Raw genomic sequence first — 19598 nt, forward strand, 5'->3', positions numbered from 1 at the left:
GAGCAACCAGATCCCTAGGACTGGACCGAGATCCCTGATCAACCCGGATGGGAGATACCCCCCGAGGCTGGATGGGACTTGGAGGAGCTGCCTGATGCCAAGCCCCCAGAGACAGAACAAGACCTGGATGAGCTGCCTGATGCCAAGCCATCCTCAGAGCCTTGTGACATGGAGGAGCTGCCCCTCGCTGAGGAGCTCCCTGCCCTGCCACCTGTGGATGAGGAGGGACTGGCGGGCCTACCTTGGAACGCGTATCACAACAACCCCGAGGACCCTGATGAGACAGGTACCTGGGGATATGGGGAGGAAGTCGCCCAGGGACAGCCATAGACAGTGGATGAGTCTGGGGCAAGGACGCTGTCGGCATGTTGCGGCGGGAGCCCTGCCAACTCAGTGGCAAACGCCTTTGCCACTGCTAGGGCTCTGGGCTGGGACGCAGTGGAGATGGGTGGGCCTGCGTCTCCCTTCCCCCCTTCCCTAGCCATCCTGGGAAAGCCTCTTCCTCCCTACCGCCCCAGGAAGCGGACCCATTGCTTACTCGCCCACCTGTCCTGAGGGCCAGGGCAATTGACTGCTTGCTCGCCCGCCCGGCCTGAGGGCCGGACTACAACTCATACGGAGATGCTATTCCCCATTTAGGAAGGCGCTGTGGCCTTCCCTGGAGTCTGGACCCGAGGAAGGGCCACAGCGACCAAGCCGGATCCAACAGCCCTCCAATAAACTGTAATAAGTCTCCAGAATCAGATGGGATTCACCCAAGGGTTCTAAATTTAATCGCATGTGAAATTGCAGAACTACTAACTGGTATGTAATGTATCAGTTTAATCAGCTTCTGTACTAGCTAATGTGATGCCAGTTTTTAACAAAGGCGATCCCTGCAATTACAGGTCAGTAAGCCTAACTTCAGTACCAGGCAAATAGGTTGAAACTATTGTAAAGAACAGAATATTCAGACACATGGAAGAACATGATTTCTTGGGGATGAATCAACATGGCTTTCGTAAAGGGAAATCATGCCTCACCAACCTACAATAATTCTTTGAGGGGGGGTCAACAAGCATGTGGACTAGGGGGATGCAGTGGATATAGTGTACTTAGATTTCCAGAAAGCCCTTGACAAGGTCACTCACCAAAGTCTCTTAAGCAAAGTAAGCTGTCATGGGATAAGAAGGAAGATCCTCTCCTGGATCAGCAACCAGTTAAAAGTTAGCAAAGAAAGGGTAGGAATAAACGGTCAGTTTTCAGAATGGAGAGAGATGAATAGCAGGGGTCTGTACTGGGACCAGTATTGTTCAACATATTCATAAATGATCTGGAAAAAGGATGATACAAAAATGACACAAAATTACTCAAGATAGCTAAGTACAAAGCAGACTGCGAAGAATTACAAAGGGATCTCACAAAACTGGGTGACTCGGCAACAATATGGCAGATGAAATTGAATTTTGATAAATGCAAAGTAATGAACATTGGAAAACATAATCCCAATTCTGCATATAAAATAATGGGGTCCTAAATTTGCTGTTACCACCCAAGCAAGAGATCTTGGATTCACTGTGGAAAGTTCTCTGAAAACATCCACTGAACATGCAGCAAGAGTCAAAGAAATCTAACAGAATTTTGGGAATCATGAGTAAAGAGATAGCTAATAAGGAACTGAGACAGAGGGACATGAAATGACTTAGTTACAGTTATCCCACAGGCCAACGGCAGAGCTGGGATTAGAACCCATGGACTTGTTCACTGCTCTATCCGCTAGGTCACACTGCCTCTCTATACACAGGTACGTGAGTTTGATACGAGACGTGAGGCAAATGGCCAGTCAGAGTCATAGCAACTATATAAGGAATAACTTTATTGTCTGTGGCAACGAGCAGCCATTCAGCCTGTGGCAGCTGTTTAACTTCACTCACAATTTCTGCACATGAGTTTGACACAAGTCAGTGCAGTTGAATAGTGTGAAGCGCACAGCAGCTGGGCTCTGAATACGGCAACCAGTAGACATTCAGCGTTAACCTCTTTGGAAAATCCTTGCTTTGTTTGTCTCATTTATCTGGGACACAGAATCCCATTGGATGATGGGCCTGACTCTTCCACAGCCACACACCTTGTGTTGTCTTATAAACCTGTGCAAAATGGACACAAATGCTACCTAGTGCAAATGGACACATTTTAAAGAGGGATGGTAGGGAACTGGACAGAGAATCAAAGCCCTGTAACTGGCTTCTTGCTATCACTGCTCTCCACAGTGCAGGGGCAGCTCTGGGGCAGCAAGAATCGAGCTGGTCCAGCTGGGATGTTGGTCCTGTGGTTTGGGCTCTGCTCTGCATGTCAGGAGAGTCAGGTTCATTCCCTTGCCCTGTATGACCATGGACAAGCCCCCGACTGTCCCTGAGCCGGCACACAAGCAGATAATAGCCCTGCCCTCCCCTGCTTTGCCTCACAGTGGTGGTAGGAGGATGAATACGTTTAAGGTGCCCAGATGTTCAGCCGAGGAGAGCCTAAGATCAGGTCTCTCAGGGATCCAAAAAGCAACACCCCTGGCATTTTGTTGTCAGAGGCAGCCTTACCACAGCCTCCTGTGACAGCTGGTTTCTGGTAATCCCATGACTCCAGTCCCTGGGTGTCTAGCCAGACGTGGGGGTGATCTGCGGTGACTGTTGATCTGCTCCCCACAGTGAGATTTAGGTGCTGGATCTCTGAGAGGAGGATTGGAGTGTCAGGGGGAAGCCAAGGGTTTCAGGCCACGCACCAGACTGGTGTTCTCAAGCCATTGGGGCTGAATGGGTCCAACTGCCATATAATGGAGCAACAGCCACGGGGGCATCATCTTACATGGCCTGGCTGGGAGAAAGCAGCCTTAGGGCAAAGGTCAGCTTCACCCCTTGGGCCTGTCACACAGACAGAGCTGAGCACGATGCTGACTGGGCCCAGGCTCACACAGGGAGGCTTTGAAAAAAGGCTGCTTCCTCAAGAAAGGGGCAAACAAATGGAATGGTTCTCTCTCAGAGACACAGGGAAACCAGGCTGGTTCCCACAAGGTCCTTCACATCCCTTAGGCCGGTTCTGTTCCTGTATCTCCAGAGCAAAGCCTGTCTAACTTAGCCTGTAGTGATTGTTGTGATGGTGCTGAACCACTATACAGTATTGCAATGGACAAGTTTGGTGAGCCTGAGTGCTAGAGGATTCTGGGAGCAGGGCCTCTTAGTACTAGACAGTGGAAAATCACTGAAAAGGCCAAACTCTCACTTGGCACTGACATGAGCCCTGCATGTTTGTGCCAGCCCGACATACACAGCTGTGCTGATGTGGAAGACCAGTGGTGATTGTCAGCCAATGGCCAGTTTGCCTAGTGTGTACACGTGGAGGTGGGTAATGGTCAATCTGGGACTAAGTGACCTGTGTCAGCTAACCCTGTAGAGGAACATGACATCAGGTGCCCGGGTGAGTAGTTAATGAAAAGGTGATTATCAGCCCATCCCTTAGTTCTCTTCCAAATTATGGATTAATTATGATATGTTAGATGATAGGATAGGAAAGCATATTGTGCACAGCTTGGAGACAAGTGACTCCTTTGGAAAGAGGGTGTAATATTAGGAATATCACATGTCATATATCTATACACATGTATATATTCAAAGAGGCTGGTGGACAAAGAGGGACTTTAGGACCAGGGGGCCTCAGGTTAACCAAGACCCCACTACGAGGGATTCAGAAAATAGAGCAAGGACCTGAATGGACAAGGAAAGCAGAAAGAAATAGTCTTCACCTTGACGTTGTAGCTATGCCTCTTTTGTTAGCTAATCAGGATACTGTGTGGGGCTAGCAGAGTTCCTGAGGATTTATGCTTTGGGGAATTGAGGCTTCTTAAGGATAGTCTAGTCTGACCTCCTGTATATCAGAGGCTGCAGAATTCACCCATTTACCCCTCTGTTGAGCCTATTGGCTGCTGTCCATCTTGTATTCATCTGTAAAGCACATCTTCCAGGAAGGCATCCAGACTTGATTTGGAGATATCAGGAGAAGTCACCATTTCCCTTCTGAGTTTGTTTGGTTGGTTAATCACCCAAAATGTGCGATTAATTTCCAAATTTAATATTCCAGTCACTGGTTCTTCAGATAACTTTCCCTGCTAGATTAAAGAGCCCTTTAGGCCCTGGTATTTTGTCCCTGTGAAGGTGCTTGAATGCTGTAATCAAGTCAGTGCTCAGTCTTTCTTTGGATAAGATATGCATGTTCTGCTCCTGAAGGCTGCCCCAGTTAGGCATTTTCTCCAGTCCCTCAAAAACTTTTGTTGCTCTTCCTGCACAGTCTCCAATCTTTCAAAATTCTTTAAAAAATTGTAGGCACCAGAACTGGATGCAGTATTCCAACATTGGTTTCACCAATGCCATCTACAGAAGTGAAATCACCTGTGGGAGTGTATCATTCGTACCCTGACCTGATGGCTACCTAGTGGACACTTACAGCAGGCCTGGTGCTGGACACCGGGTCAAGTGAGGCTGCCTACAGGGAGCTGGAAGGTGGCCACTTTCACTCAGGCGCCTCACTGGCGGCGAGTTCCCGGGACTTGGCCGCCATCCACTAGATAGTAGAAAGTATTCAAGGTCGTAAACAAGATAGTTGTGTGAGCTAAGAAGCTACCAGTAATATGTAAGCTGTTCCCGTGTGAAGTAGGTGAAATCATATAATAGCCAATCAGCAATTGTGTGACCATTGTATGCAAAGATGATAAAAAGGTATATAAGCTGGAGAACAAGATGGAATAAACGATTCTGCTTGCAATCATATTGGTTGTTGTGCTTTATCCGTCCCGCATCCTCTGCCATCAGCAGTGGAATCCTCCCTCGTCCTCTGCTATCAGCATTGGAACCCAACAATCACCTTCCTACTTCTACTCACTACACCTCTGTTCATACAGCCCAGGGTAAGTTGGAAAGGACAGAGGAGGAGAAAGAGCTAGGTGTGTTACTCAGTGCCAGGATGACTGTGAGCCACCAATGTGATGTGGCTGTGAACAAGGCAAACGAGCTCCTAGAATGTATCAGGTGAGACAGGGAAGTATTAATAGAATGATACAAGGCACACGTGAGCCCTGCTGTGGAAAACTCTGCGCAAATCTGGTCACTGATATTCAAGAAAGATGAATTCGGACTGGCCCAAGTGCAGAGAAGGTTTGGCTGCTTTAGCTGAACAAAACGCAGGCTGAGTGGGGGCTGGATTGCTCTGTAAATACCTCGGGGCAAACACCAGGGAGGAAGAAGAGCTATTGAAGGAACAGTGGGGGGCAATAAACCCAACTAGTTTTAAGATGGGCCTTGGCATGTTTCTGCCCTGGGGGATATGCTGGGGTCGTCTGCCATAGCCGGGGACCAGTCTGCCTGACCCAGAAGGTCCCTTCCAGCCCTGTGTTCCTATGGGTCACTTTAGCCCATTCTGTGTCACACAGCCTCTAGAGATGAAGGATAGGTCAGTGGTTATAGTGCTCGCCTGAGACTCTGAAGAACTGGCTTCCCTTCCATTCTCTTCCACAACCTTCTTTTGTGACCTTGGGCATCTCACTCCGTCCCTCTGTGCCTCCCTAATATGCGTTTCAATCCAGCTAAATGCAAAGGTGTGCATCTAAAAGCTCTGCTCTAGGCATTATTTTGGGGCCGTTCTCTGGCTGGTGCTATACAGGCTGTCAGACCAGACCCTCACAACGCTGCTGTCTGGCCGTGGGCACTGTGCATTTCTGAATTTGTACAGTGGTGTAAATAGCACTTCCTGACTGCACAGGGTGTTGTGTTGTAAACAGGTTAAAGGCTGTGAGGAGCTCGCATGCTACGGTAATTGGGGCCATAGCTCAGTGCCTTTGATAGATGTCAGCTCTGTGTGCCCTCTCAGGCTGATTCGGGCCATTAGCTGGAGAACCTGACGTCTTTATAAACTAAGTCTTTATAAACTAAGTCTTTATAAACTAAGACTAGCCATACTGGTCATATCCCAATATTTAACCCATTGTAGCACTAAAACAGGGGCTGGGGTTACTCTGTCCTAGACCAGTAGTTTTCAACCTGCGATACTCGGACCCCTCGAGATCTGCAGACTGTGTTTTATTCACACCATCATTTGAAACTTTTTAGCCATCTGGAAATGAACCCGTCAGCTGTATAAAGGCTACAGGATAGAGGAGCTAGTAGTTGCATAGGATATCCCAGGCAATTCTTTGATGACAAGCGATTGAATGACGGCTGAGAGGCTGCAATCTTTTCAAGTTCTCCAGAAATCCAGATGACGAACACTACATATTTGGTCCCCCTCTAACCTGAAAAATCCTACCTAAAAGAAGATCAGAGGGGAAAGAACAGGTTTACTTGTGTGTCCTAAAAGATAGTTCTATAAATGTTATGCCAAAACTTTTCATCATAACACAATTATTACAAACCAAACTTTCATCCCACGCATGTCTATGGAAAGCCAGCCACAGAGTTGTTGTTATCTTTACAGGAAGGAACAGTAACTTTACTACTTAATGGGCTTTGCTTCAGAAAGTATTCAGCTGCATGTGTGAATGAAGGTCGCACAAACAGGAGTCATGCCAGGAGACTCAAGCCCAGGGATCCCTCATCCAGGGCTTAACCCAAGAGTTCCGAAGTTTCACTCAAACTATCCTTTAAATCAGCTTTCGTAGCAGATGACTTGGGGATAGTTAATGTGATGGCAATTTTTAAAAATGCTCCAGAGGCGATCCTGGCAATTACATACCACAAAGCCCAACTTTGGTACCAGGCAAATTGTTTGAAACTATAGTAAAGAACAGAATTATCAGACACACAAAGCAGCACAATATCTTGAAGATGAGTCAACATAGTTTATGTAAAGGTAAATCATGCCTCACTAATCGGGAAGATTTGGTAAGGGAAGTAGAAGTGGATGGTAACCTGGACAGCAGTGACCATGAGATGGTTGAGTTCAGGAACCTGACAAAAGGAAGAAAGGAGAACAGCAGGATACAGACTATGGACTTCAGAAAAGCTGACTTTGACTCCCTCAGGGAGCTGATGGGCAGGATCCCCTGGGAGGCTAATATGAGGGGGAAAGGAATCTAAGAGAACTGGCTGTATTTTAAAGAAACCTTATTGAGGGCACAGGAACAAACCATCCCGATGTGCAGAAAGAATAGCGAATATGGTAGGCGTCCAGCTTGGCTTAACAAAGAAGTCTTTGGTGAACTTAAACACAAAAAAGAAGCTTACAAAAAGAGGAAGCTTGGTCAGATGACTAGGGAGGCTTATAAAAATACTGCTCAAACGTGCAAGAATGAAATCAGGAAGGCCAAAGCACAACTGGAGTTGCAGCTAGCAAAGGACGTGAAGGGGAACAAGAAGGGTTTCTTCAGGTATGTTACCAACAAGAGGAAGATTAGGGAAAGTGTGGGCCTCTTACAGAATGGGGGAGGCAACCTAGTGACAGCGGATGTGGAGAAAGCTGAGGTACTCAATGCCTTTTTTGCCTCTGTCTTCACAGACAAGGACAGCTCCCAGACTGCTGCACTGGGCGGCACAGTATGGGAAGGAGGTGAACATCCCGCAGTGCTGAAGGAACAGGTCCAAGACTATTTAGAAAGATTGGACATTGTTGGAAAAAGATTCCAAATGAGGTTCGTTAGCCCTGCACCAGATAGAAAAGAGATCCACGCAGGTAGTTGGGCAGTCTCCAAGTTTTTATTTCTGCAGAGGTCAGACACTTCCCAGCAAGTGGTCAGTGTGAGACTCCGAAGGCATGCTCTTTTGCATATTTATACAAACACAAACATAAACATAAAATTACATATGCATAAATTCTTAATGCTCATTGGTACACTCAAATTATTATTATATTACTATTGGCTTACACTTTCTACATCTTCTAAATATAATGAGTATGCATAACATAAAAGATAAGGGCAGAAGATTTCAACTTATCTATCAAAATTGTCTAGTCTATTTCCCAAGACTGAAGAGAAAGCAAAAACTACTATAGGCTGACTCCTCATTTCTCCTGTTAATCTTTCTCTCTGACCTTGGCAGAGATAAGCACCATAAACACAGGAAAAGGAGGGGGTGGGTGATTTCAACAGAAAGCAGAACACTAAAACAACTAAAATGGAGTAACTGTGGTCAATCAAACAATTATTTTCCTTCGTCAGCCAAGAGTAGCAGCAGATGCTCAGATTATCTGACAATGAGCAGCAGCACAGAAATGCTGATAGATAAATGAGCACGTCTAACCCTTGGCTCTTCTTTTCTCTCTGGGGTTTTAGCAGTGCAGGACAACTCTAGCAAGTCTAAACAACTTGAGTTCTGTACACTTTAAATAGGAAACATAGAAAATGTATAGAAGGCAACATTTACATATCCAAGGGCATATATTATCTATGTTTCCTTTTCTGCTGTATCATTTCTACCAACTGCATCTGAGGAAGTGAGCTGAGTCTCACAAAAGTTTATACCTACTGAAATTAAAATTGTTAGTCTTTAAAGTGCTACAGAACTCAAGTTGTTTTTGCTGTATTCAGACTAACACGGCTACCCCTCTGGAACTCTTCTAGCAAGTCTGCAAGTCTCAGTGCTCTGACAATCTGAGCCTCTGTTATCGGTGAATCATTTCATCACTCCCAGGGGAGGCTCTTACACTAAAATTCTCCAGGGTCTCTTTTCGGCTCTTCCCACTGCTTACGTAGCGCAGGGAATCCTCCCAGCCTGAGACTCCACAGGGACTGCACATGGGCTTCATAAAGGTCCCTGTCCAGCACTGTGACTTTCAGACGTGAGATTCGTACACTGATTTTCAGGTCGCAGTACGGAGCTTTCCTCTCTGTTGCAGGGATTTCGGTGAGTTGACTGTTTTTCCAATAAACTTAGTGCTAAAGGTCAGGAAGAGTTCAAAGGAAGAACAATCTGGGCAGGAATACTAAAGCATGTAGACTGGGAATGTTTAGTATTGTCAGAAACTGCATGGGATTTAAATAGGGAGCTAAAGATTTATTGTAAGTCATTTGGACAAATATTTCTTTTAAGATCATTTCCTTGTCTCTTACAGTTTCCTTCTAACTGACTTAGTATCTTCCCTTTTTTTGGTCTGTGTGGTTTTTTTCAGGTTCTCTCAAGTTTTCCAATTTCAGCAACTTCACTGCCAGGTTAATACATGTAGCCAAAGCTTCTGCAGTGGATACGTGTGATAGCTGAGATTTCACAACACAAATGAGTCACACAGGGCTTTACAGACTGGCCAGATTCTGCTCTCACATTCTGCCTTCAGTGGCTCACTCCAGATTGACACTGGCATCACTGAGAGCAAAATCAGCGCCCCTGTGTTTTGAAATTCCCATCTTTTATGCTTGGTCTCAGGAAGCCACGTAAACTGGGGGTCTTCCTTCAGACTCTTTAAGCACCTTAACAGAATAGCTCTCGCTGCTGCAGGACCTGAAGCCAGGATCGTTACAGCAGGGAGCCTAAAGTTCCACTCTAAGGGTGAAATCTTGGTCCCATTCAGATCAATGGCAAAACTCCCATCAGGGCCAGGATTTCACCCCAAATCCACATTTAGGGACTTAAATAAATGGCCTGATTTTCTCCGGTCATGAGCCTGCAGTGACTCCTACTGGAGTCGTTCTGCGGCCTCTAAGGATGGGTGAGCTCATCTGGACCAGAGAAGAACTGAGAGTATAGGAGCTGAAATCTAAAATTCACAGCTTAGAGGTTCAAAACAATTAGAGTAAAAATTTTGTCGGGGGGGAGTCTGCTCTGTCTGTTCCCCTGACTCTCTAGTTCCTTAGAGGATAAGAAGCACCAATATACAGCAAAAATAAAAGCATGTTTCTGACTTAGAGGAAAACAGGCAGTGCTGGAAATCTCACTGCGGGAGAACCATGCACACACACTGTGTGTGTGTGGGGCGGGACGTGCAGTATCCAGATTGCAGTGGCACGGAGTCCTGAAACAGGGCGAAAAAGGAATGGACATACTGCCAAATTCACACACAAAAGAGGTGTAACTAGGCCTCCTGCAATCTCCTAGGACAAGGAGATGTCTCAGACTGTCATGTAATGTGGACACACTGCATTAGATTGTCTCTGACCACTTCCCCATCCAGCGCATCACTGCTCCTGTGGCCAGTCCTACAACAGCCACGTGACAACTTCAGCAATTGCCAACATGGAAAAGCGAACTAAGAAAGTTTTGTCTGGGTTTCCAATTGGCGGGAATGTGCTAAAGTTTTCTGTCGTTTTGAGGAAGAGTTAGTCACCATGCCCTTTCTCCCTGACCCTCGGGTCTGTCCCTCTCCTCTTCCCTGCACACGCTGAGCTGCTTCATCCCTCCTTTCCGCAGCTCACCCAGACATGGAGTTTAACCCAGGCTGTGCTGTTATTTCTATGATCTATGATATGTGTCCAGCACCGGGTGTTGGTCCTGGATGAGTGAGATCACTGTGCGGCAGGGCAAAGGGCTGTGGGAGTGATTAGGGAGGTGTAGAAGGACAGGTGGGCAGGATTGCTGAAATTCAATTTTTCTTCTGATTGTTGGTCCCAGGCCAGTGCTGGGAGCTGTTCCAGCCCCAAGTGTGTCTGGGCAGGTCTCAGGGCCTCTTTCGCCTGGCGAGACAGAGATTTGCAGCCTGGATGTCACAACTTTTACTCATTTTTTTTTCAATTTTTTTTTTTAACATTTGTTGAATGTTAATTATGCAACTTCAGGCATTTCCCCAGTGGAAAGAACCATTGATCTTTGATCCTCAGCTGCTTCTGTCTCCCATTGGATCTGACCCTGTCTATAATCTCCTTCCCCCTTGTAGGCTGCCTCGATTCCAACACTACGCTGAGCGACTGTCTCCAGTCTTCCCAGTTACGTGTGGCCCCCATAGCCTCCAAACCGCCCCAAGCTCCCCACAACTCTTCCTCTGCAGGGAGATCAGTGACGGTTTCTCTCTGGTGAGAACGTCACACACACAGTGACAGATGCCAAGGCACCTGTGCTGTGCTGCTGCTCTTGTTGCTCCCACACACACCACGTGGGGCTTTGGGATCTGCTACACAGCAACAACGAGCAAGCTGAGAAGTGTGCACAGGATATAATGAGAGCTGGGAATTCTGGGTCATGTCAGTGTTAGCTAAATACAGCTGCCACCTGCAGCAGCCCCTGGCCGTTGGCTGACACAGTGAGCCACTGGGACACAGACGCTAAACCCGGCACTCTCTGGGATCATTTGTTAGCCAGCTCTGCTGGCCATTAATGGGACAGTTTTACATACATTCCTCAGGGCAGAGGTTTTATGGGGTCACGTTAGTATTTTTCTCATCTGAAATATTCATCCATGCCGTGTCTCACGGGATCCCTCAGCCCTGTGAAAAAGACTCCAGAGTATTGTTTTCAAGGCTCCAAAGTCACATGAGACTTTTTCCTCCTGGGGTTAAATTCAGCACTGTCATGAGGAAAAGAAATGCCTTCAGTAAAGTCAGGAACCAGCTTGCAGGCAAAATGCCTCCAGCTGACTCCTGTATGTGCTGCAGGCACGTGTTCCCAATTTCCCAGGGCAGAAGGCACCACTGTGATCATCTGGTCTGATCTCCTGTATCGCACAGCCAGAGACCTGCTCAAAGGAATTCCTAGAGCAGAGCTTATAGAGAAACATCCAAAATTGGTTTAGAAATTCTGAGTGACGGAAAATCTGCCATGACCCTTGGTAAATTGCTCTAATAGTTAATGACTCTCTGTGTTTAAAAAACTTTTTAAACCTTATTTATAGTCAGAATTTGTCTAACTTCAACTTCCAGGCACTGGATGGTGTTAGACCTTTCTAGGCTAGCCTGAAAACCTCATTCTTCAATATTGCTTACCTATGTGGGTATTTGTAGACTGTGATCAAGTCACCCCTAAACCATCTCTCTTAGACTCAAAGAGCTCAATCTATTTAGTCTATCACTGTTAGGCAGGATTTCTAATCTTTACAGATTCTTCTGGCTCTTCTCTGACCCCTCTTCAGTGTATCAACATCCAACTTTAATTGTGGACACCAGAACTCAACACATTAGTCCAGCAGCAGTTGCACCAGTGCCAAGGAAAGAGGTAAAACAACTTCTCTATCTCAGAGTGAGATTCCCCTGTTTATCATCCCAGGATCACTTTAGCTCTTTTGGCCATAGGTTCACACAGGGAGCTCGTGTTTAGCTAATTATTCCTTCACACTCCCAAAATCCTGCTCAGAGTCACTGTTCCTATGAGAGTCCCCCTTTGTGTAAATATCGTCTTCCTTCTTTGTTCATAGACACATACATCTACAGAGCTATATTAGAACACATATTGTTTGCTTCAACCCAGTTTACCAACCACTCCAGATCACTGTGAATCAGTCACCCGTCCTCTTCATTATTTACGATCTGCCAATGTTTGTGGAATCTACAAACTTTATCAGTATTCAATCATGAGAAGGGTAGGGAGCTGGGTTCCTGCCAGGTATCTCTGCTTATCCCTGTCAGTTAACATGGCAGAATAATTTTTTTCCCCCCAATGGACATACACATTGCACCTATTGAGTTATTACTATGCTTCGTTAGCTCCTTCTGAGGACATCTCTTGACTGGACTATGGCCTAAATAATTTGGTGCCATCTGCAAATTACAGAATCATAGAAAATTAGGGATGGAAGGGAACTCAGGAGGTCATCTAGTCCAACCCCTTCTCAAAGCAGGACCAACCCCAATTAAATTATCCCAGCCAGGCCTTTGTCAAGCCAGGCCTTAAAAATCTCTAAGGGTGGAGATTCCACCATCACACAAGGTAACCTGTTCCAGTGCTTCACCACCCTCCTAGTGAAAAATGTTGTCCTAATATCCAACCTAGACCTCCCCCACTGCAACTTGAAACCATTGCTCCTTGTTCTGTCATCTACTATAATTGAGAGCAGCCTAGGTCTATCTTTTCAGGAGCCCCCCTTCAGTCAGTTGAAGGCTGCCATCAAATCCCCTCTCTTCAATTTGTTCACATCCTTCCTTTAATGGGGGGCTCAAAACTGGAAACAATACTCCAAATGTGACCTCACCAGTGGCAAATAGAGGGGAATAATGTTGCCACCTCACTGCTCACCCACCTTTCTAGATTGTTAGTAACTGTAAAATATTTACTGTGCTATTTGTTACCAAGTGCCTAACTCTCCTCGCTGTGATTCTCACCCTTCACAGGCACCCTGAGCATTTCTGAACCTGATCGGTGCCTTGACACTCTCATGGAAGCTTTCAACCTCACCCCCTCTGACCCATCAACATTCATCCTTAATGGCATCCCGGGGCTGGAAACTGCCTACATCTGGATTTCCATCCCTTTCTCTGTGTTCTACATCATCAGCCTATTGGGAAATTTCACGGTTCTGTTTGTTGTTGGCAAAGAGCAGACCCTGCACAAGCCCATGTTCCTGCTGCTCTGCATGCTGGCGCTCACAGACATTGGCCAGTCGACCTGCATCACACCAAAGGCACTGAGCATATTTTGGTTCCGTTCCAAAGGAATCACTGTGGATGGCTGCCTCACCCAGATTTTCTTCCTTTACGTGCTTGGTGCTACGCAATCAGCCGTCCTCGTGATAATGGCCTTCGATCGTTATGTCGCCATATGTGACCCTCTGAGATACATCAGCATCCTCACCAATGCACGAATCGCTAAGTTAGGGATAGTGGGTTTGATAGGATCTGTGCTCTTGGTTCTGCCATTGCCCCTGTTACTGTGGAGGCTGCCATTCTGTGCCAACCGCGTTATCCCCCACACGTACTGCAAGCACATCGCTGTGGTGAAGATGTCATGTGGGGACACCACTGTCAACAGGATGTACAGCCTGGTGATATTATTAGTGATCATCGGGTCAGACCTGATACTCATTGGCCTGTCCTACGGACTGATCATCAGGGTCGTCCTCAGGATCTCCTCCAAAAAAGCCAAACGAAAAGCCCTCAACACCTGCACACCCCACATCTGTGTGATACTGATGCCTTGTACTACCAGCCTCTTCTCTGCCCTGACACTCAGGTTCGGTCAGGGCAACGCTGCCCATGTTCACATTCTCTTGGCCAACCTCTATCTCCTTGTGCCCCCCATGCTCAACCCTATCATTTATGGGATCAAAATCAAAGAGCTTCGTGACAAAGTGGGAAAATACACCTGCAGAGTGTGATCGCCGGGGCCACTGACTTTAAACCTGCTTGACAGGAGGGGGAAAGGATGTATCTTCATTAATCAAGGGTGTTTTGCCCCTATTTGACTGAGCTCAGCCTTCTGAAAGTTCACATTCTGAGAAGTCCCTCAGAACTAATGTCTTATCACACCACCACCAAGCAGTGTCTTCTCCGACCATCACCTGATCTCTTTCAGCATCGTCACCCATCATCCCCCACCCCCACACACCCTGTCACTCGGCCTTTCCATGACTTCCTGACCACCAGCACGGGTGGCATCTCATATGGTCTCAGCCCTATTTTCCATCAATATTATTTTCAATTATTAATTATTCAATTATTCAATTAGTCAATTGAATATTCAATTCAACTCAATTGAATTCAATTATTCAATTATTATTCAATTATTCATTATTCAATTATTCATTATTCAATTATTAATTATTAATTATTTTCAATTATCTGAAAGGGGGTTCCAGGGAGGATGGATCTAGGCTGTTCTCCGTGGTAGCAGATGGCAGAACTAGGAACAATGGTCTCAAGTTGCAGTGGGGCAGCTCTGGGGCAGCAGAGAATCCAGCCGGTGCAGCTGGGCGATTGGTCCTGTTGTTTGGGCACTGCTCTCCTGCTCAGGAGAGCTGGGTTTGATTCCCTTGCCCTGTGTGATTGTGGGCAAGCCCCAGAGTGTTTCTGAGCCTATGCACAAGCAGATAATAGCCCTGCCCTGCCTCACAGAGGTGGTAGGAAGATGAATACGTTCAAGGTGCTCAGATACTCTGAGGAGTGGGCCAAGGGAGACCGTAAGATCACGTCTTTCAGGCATCCAAATAGCAACACTCCTGACATTTGGCTGTCTGTTGTTCCAATATGAGGGCCTACAGCTGCCAGTACTGATGCAATGTACTGGGAAATATTTGCAGACTATAAACCCCCTGGAGAAACTGAGGCACTGATTCTGATAACACTCAGTCTGATGCCGATAATTACAATAGTTTTCATTCCATGATTCTGTAAAGGCAGCTGAACAATAGCATCACACTCCACCCATGTCAGCTTCCAACAATGGCAGCTTCAGTGCTTCCAGCTTCATCTTGATTGGAGCCCCAGGTCTCAAAGCAGCCCATGTCTGGCCTGCATTCCTTCTGTGCTCATTGTACCTGTTCTCTGTGCTCAGGAATTGTAGCACTGTTTATATAATTAAAGCCGAGGAAAGTCAGCAGGCCACGTTTGAGTGGGTGGCTTTGTGACCCCATGAGTGAATGGGGTTGCCAATGGGTGCATGGTTTTGCAACACCACTCAAGTTTGTCCTGGTTGCATGACTGTGAAACATTGATAACTACTCACTGGTAACAGTTTCCAACCAGGTTTGCAACCACCTTATAGTAGCTCCACCTAGGTTGTATTTCCTTAGTTTCATTAAGAGAAGATCATGTGTGACAGTATCAAAAGCCTTACTAAAGTCAAGATATACCACATCTACCGCCTCCCCCCATCCACAAGGCTGGTTACCCTGTCAAAGAAAGCTATGTGGTTGGTTTGACATGATTTGTTCTTGATAAATCCATGCTGACTGTTACCTGCTACCTTCTTATCTTCTAGATGTTTGCAAATCGATTGCTTAATTATTTGCATCATTATCTTTCTGGGTACAGAAATTAAACTGATTGGACTGTATTTCCCCGGATTGTCCTTATTTCCCCTTTTGTGGATGGGCACTATACTTGCCCTTTTCCAGTCTTCAGGAATATCTCCTGTCTTCCAAGATTTTTAAAATATAATTGCTAATGGCTCAGATATCTCATCAGTCAGCTCCTTGAGTATTCTAAGACGTATTTCATCAGGCCCTGGTGACTTGAAGACATTTAACTTCTCTAAATAATCTTTAACTTGTTCTTTTCCTATTTTAGCTTCTGATCCTGTCTCATTTTCACTGGTATTCACTATGTTAGACATACAGTTGCAACTAACCTTCGTGGTGAAAACCGAAACTAAGAAGTCATTTAGCACCTCTGCCGTTTCCACCTTTTAGAATCATAGAATCATAGAATATTAGAGTTGGAAGGGACCTCAGGAGGTCATCTAGTCCAACCCCCTGCTCAAAGCAGGACTAACCTCTGCTATATCATCCCAACCAGGGCTTTGTCAAGCCGCAGCTTAAAAACCTCTAAGGATGGAGATTCCACCACCTCCCTAGGTAACCCATTCCAGTGCTTCACCACCCTCCTAGTAAAAAACTTTTTCCTAATGTCCAACCTAGACCTCCCTCCCTGCAACTTGAGACCGTTGCTCCTTGTTCTGTCATCTGCCACCACCGAGAACAGCCTAGCCCCATCCTCCCTAGAACCCCCTTTCAGGTAGTTAAAGGCCGCTATCAAATCCCCCCTCACTCTTCTCTTTTGCAGACTAAACAAGCCCAGTTCCCTCAGCCTCTCCTCATAAGTCCTGTGCTCCAGCCCCCTAATCATTTTTGTTGCCCTCCGCTGGACTCTCTCCAACTTGTCCACATCCTTTTTGTATTGGGGGGCCCAAAACTGGACACAATATTCTAAATGCGGCCTCACCAATGCCGAATAGAGGGGAATAATCACTTCCCGTGACCTGCTAGCAATGCCCCTCCTAATGCAGCCCAATATGCCATTGGCCTTCTTGCCAACCAGGGCACACTGCTGACTCATATCCAGCTTTTTATCCACTATTTCCATTATTGCTTTTCCCCCCTCATTGAGGAAGAAGCCTGTCCTGTCCTTGGTCTTCTAATTTATTTATAGAATCTTTTCTTCTTACCCTTTTTGTCTCTAGCTTGTTTAATTTTGTTTTGTGCTTTGGCCTTTCTAATTTTCTCCCTGCATACTTGTGTTATTTGTTTATATTCATCGTTTGTAATTTGACCTAGTTTCCACTTTTTGTAGGACTCTTTTTTTACTTTTAAATCACTTAAGATCTGCTGGTTAAGCCAGGATGGTCTCTTGCCATACTTCCTATCTTTCTCACGCAATGGGATAGTTTGCTCTTGTGCCCTTAATGTCTCTTTGAAAAACTGCCAGGTGTCTTCAATTGTGGTTTCTCTTTGACTTACTTAACAATGGGATCTTACCTACCAACTTCCTGGGTTTGCTAAAGTCTGCCTTCTTGAAATCCATTGTCTTTATTTTGTTGTTTTCCCTCCTATCATTCCTTCTATACCAATATGTAAATCTGGAGTGAGAATGTTGAAGTCAATGTTCCTGAACTCAGAAGGTAGCCAATTACAGCAGTGAGGATATTTTTAAAGGTCTTGAGTGTTATAAACCTTTCTGATTTACACCACAACATTTGTCTAACTAGTGCGTGTCAGGAGGAAATTTTATCTGGAAGCAGGTTATCTCACAGCTGTCTATTACAGGTCTTCCTCTACCTTCCTCAGAAGCATCTGGTACTGGCTGCGGGATCCTGGGCTAGAGGAACTATGGGTCCGATCAAGTCTGGCAATGCCTATCTTCCTATTGGTGGCATAATCCAAGATAGTATTTGCTGATCTGCTGTAGTTGGGCTTCTAGAAGTCATGCTCTGAGAGCAGAATGATGTCTTGTTAAATATAATCTATTCTCCTGTTATTTTTCTTTTCAGGAAGTAATGTTCAAAACTCCTTGGACACCCTTTGCATTATGTCAGCTGTCAATGACACGAAATTCCAACAGGCCGTGTTTTTTCTCACTGGAATATTTAGGCAGGAAAACACCCACGTCTGGATTTCTATCCCCTTCTTCTTAATATATGTTACTTCAATATTAGGAAATTCAGTAATTCTGTTTATTATAAAATTGGATCCAATCCTCCATGAGCCCATATACCTTTCCCTTTCCATGCTGGCCATCACAGACCTTGGCTTATCAATATCCACCCTACCAACCATATTGAGCATATTATGGTTTAACTCTAGGGAGATCAGCCACGATGCTTGTTTTGCCCAGCTGTTCTTCTTCCACTCGCTTAAATTCACTGAATCCTCTGTGCTCTTGTCCATGGTCATTGACCACTTTGTTGTGATCTGTGACCCACTGAGATATGCCTCCATCTTAACCCTGCCGAAAGTAGCCAAGATGGGACTGGTGTCTCTGTTAAGATGGGTGTTTCTAAATTTGCAACTCCCCATTCTGCTAACACAGTACCAATACTGTCAAGCCAACATCACTTCCCACATGGCGCACCTCAAGGCCCTGAACACCTGCGTCTCCCATGTCTGCGTCATGCTGCTCTTTTACATGCCGTCAATTAGCTTGTCTGTGATATACAGATATAGTAAGAACTTTTCTCCCTTGGTGCAGATTGTCATGGCCCATGTGTATTTGCTGGTTCCTCCCCTGATGAACCCAATTGTGTACAGAGTGAAAACCAAACCCATTCGTGCAAGGATAATCAGGGTGTTCGTCAAGTGAAGGGTCCGTTCATCATCTAGATCCAGCGCTGGTGACAGGGGAGATGAAAAACACAGCCATTTATTCCATCCTCGAGAGTTATATAGAATCATAGAAGATTAGGGTTGGAAGGGACCACAGGAGGTCATCTAGTTTAGGCCGCTGCTCAAGGCAGGACCTACCCCAACTAAATTATCCCAGCCAGGGCTTTATCAAACCAGGCCATAAAACTTCTAAGGACAGAGACTCCACCACGTCCCTGATAACCCATTCCAGTGCTTCACCACCCTCCTAGGGAAAAAAGTTTTTCCTAATATACAACCTAGACCCCACTGCAAATTTAGACCATTGTTCCTAGTTCTGTCTGTAGGAGAGTAAAGAGTTAAAACCTGGACAATTTAGCCATTCCCTGCTCATTCCCGGTGTGGAGGAAAAACGAGCAGGCAATAAAGGGTTCCGTCTCCCCAATCTGCCCCCAGGACAAACTTTTTTATTATTTCTAACACTGTCATCTGGCACCATTGAGATCTACCTAGCTCCATTCTTTTTGGAACCCCCCTTCAGATACATCTGAGAAGACGTGAGCTACTGATCTCCCTTGCTAACTCCTAAGGGAGGACAGCGCACGAGGGTACTGGGACCAAGGCAGTGAGCAGCATTAACACAGTGACTGTCTTTGTTTAGAACCAGGAGATTGGTAGGATGTTATTGCCTAAAGACCTGTATGGGCGTCTGCTCAGACCTCAGAATTGCTGTTGATACACTTAGTACGCAGAAGGAACATGGATATTTTATCCCATTGTACATGACCTGTCACTTTCCCATCTCTGGTTAAACACCCAGGGGCCATGAGAAAAGCTGCAGAATATGCCCAGTGTCGTTGGCATGGTGGATATGAATAAGGCCTGATTTTCACCAGTCATGAGCCTCCAGTGATTTCAACTGGAGTCGTCCTGTGGCTTCTAAAGATGGGTGAGCTCATCTGGACCAGAGAAGAACTGACAGGAGAGTAGCTGAAATC

The 19598-nt window shown here is 45.9% G+C and overlaps 1 protein-coding gene across 1 annotated transcript; it reads left to right on the plus strand.

Moving 5' to 3' along the window:
* The first annotated feature begins 168 nt into the window (after positions 1-168).
* Positions 169-14181, plus strand: LOC137164998 (olfactory receptor 52P1-like). The gene is made up of 2 exons (XM_067566067.1): positions 169-286; positions 13199-14181. Exons 1-2 carry the CDS (start codon positions 169-171, stop codon positions 14179-14181), a joined length of 1101 nt encoding a protein of 366 aa, XP_067422168.1.
* The last annotated feature ends 5417 nt before the right edge of the window (positions 14182-19598 follow it).

This window comes from Emydura macquarii, unplaced genomic scaffold (assembly GCF_026122565.2).
Source record: "Emydura macquarii macquarii isolate MOO-44397 ecotype Brisbane River unplaced genomic scaffold, CSIRO-AGI_Emac_v2 contig_2720, whole genome shotgun sequence".
NCBI classification, from domain to species: Eukaryota; Metazoa; Chordata; order Testudines; family Chelidae; genus Emydura; species Emydura macquarii.

Bases quoted from the DNA above. Each gene is read 5' to 3' on its own strand.
- LOC137164998 (XM_067566067.1), top strand. From the start codon at position 169: ATGGAGGAGCTGCCCCTCGCTGAGGAGCTCCCTGCCCTGCCACCTGTG. The intron at 287-13,198 runs GTACCTGGGGAT...CACCCTTCACAG, and splicing joins CGAGGACCCTGATGAGACAG to GCACCCTGAGCATTTCTGAA.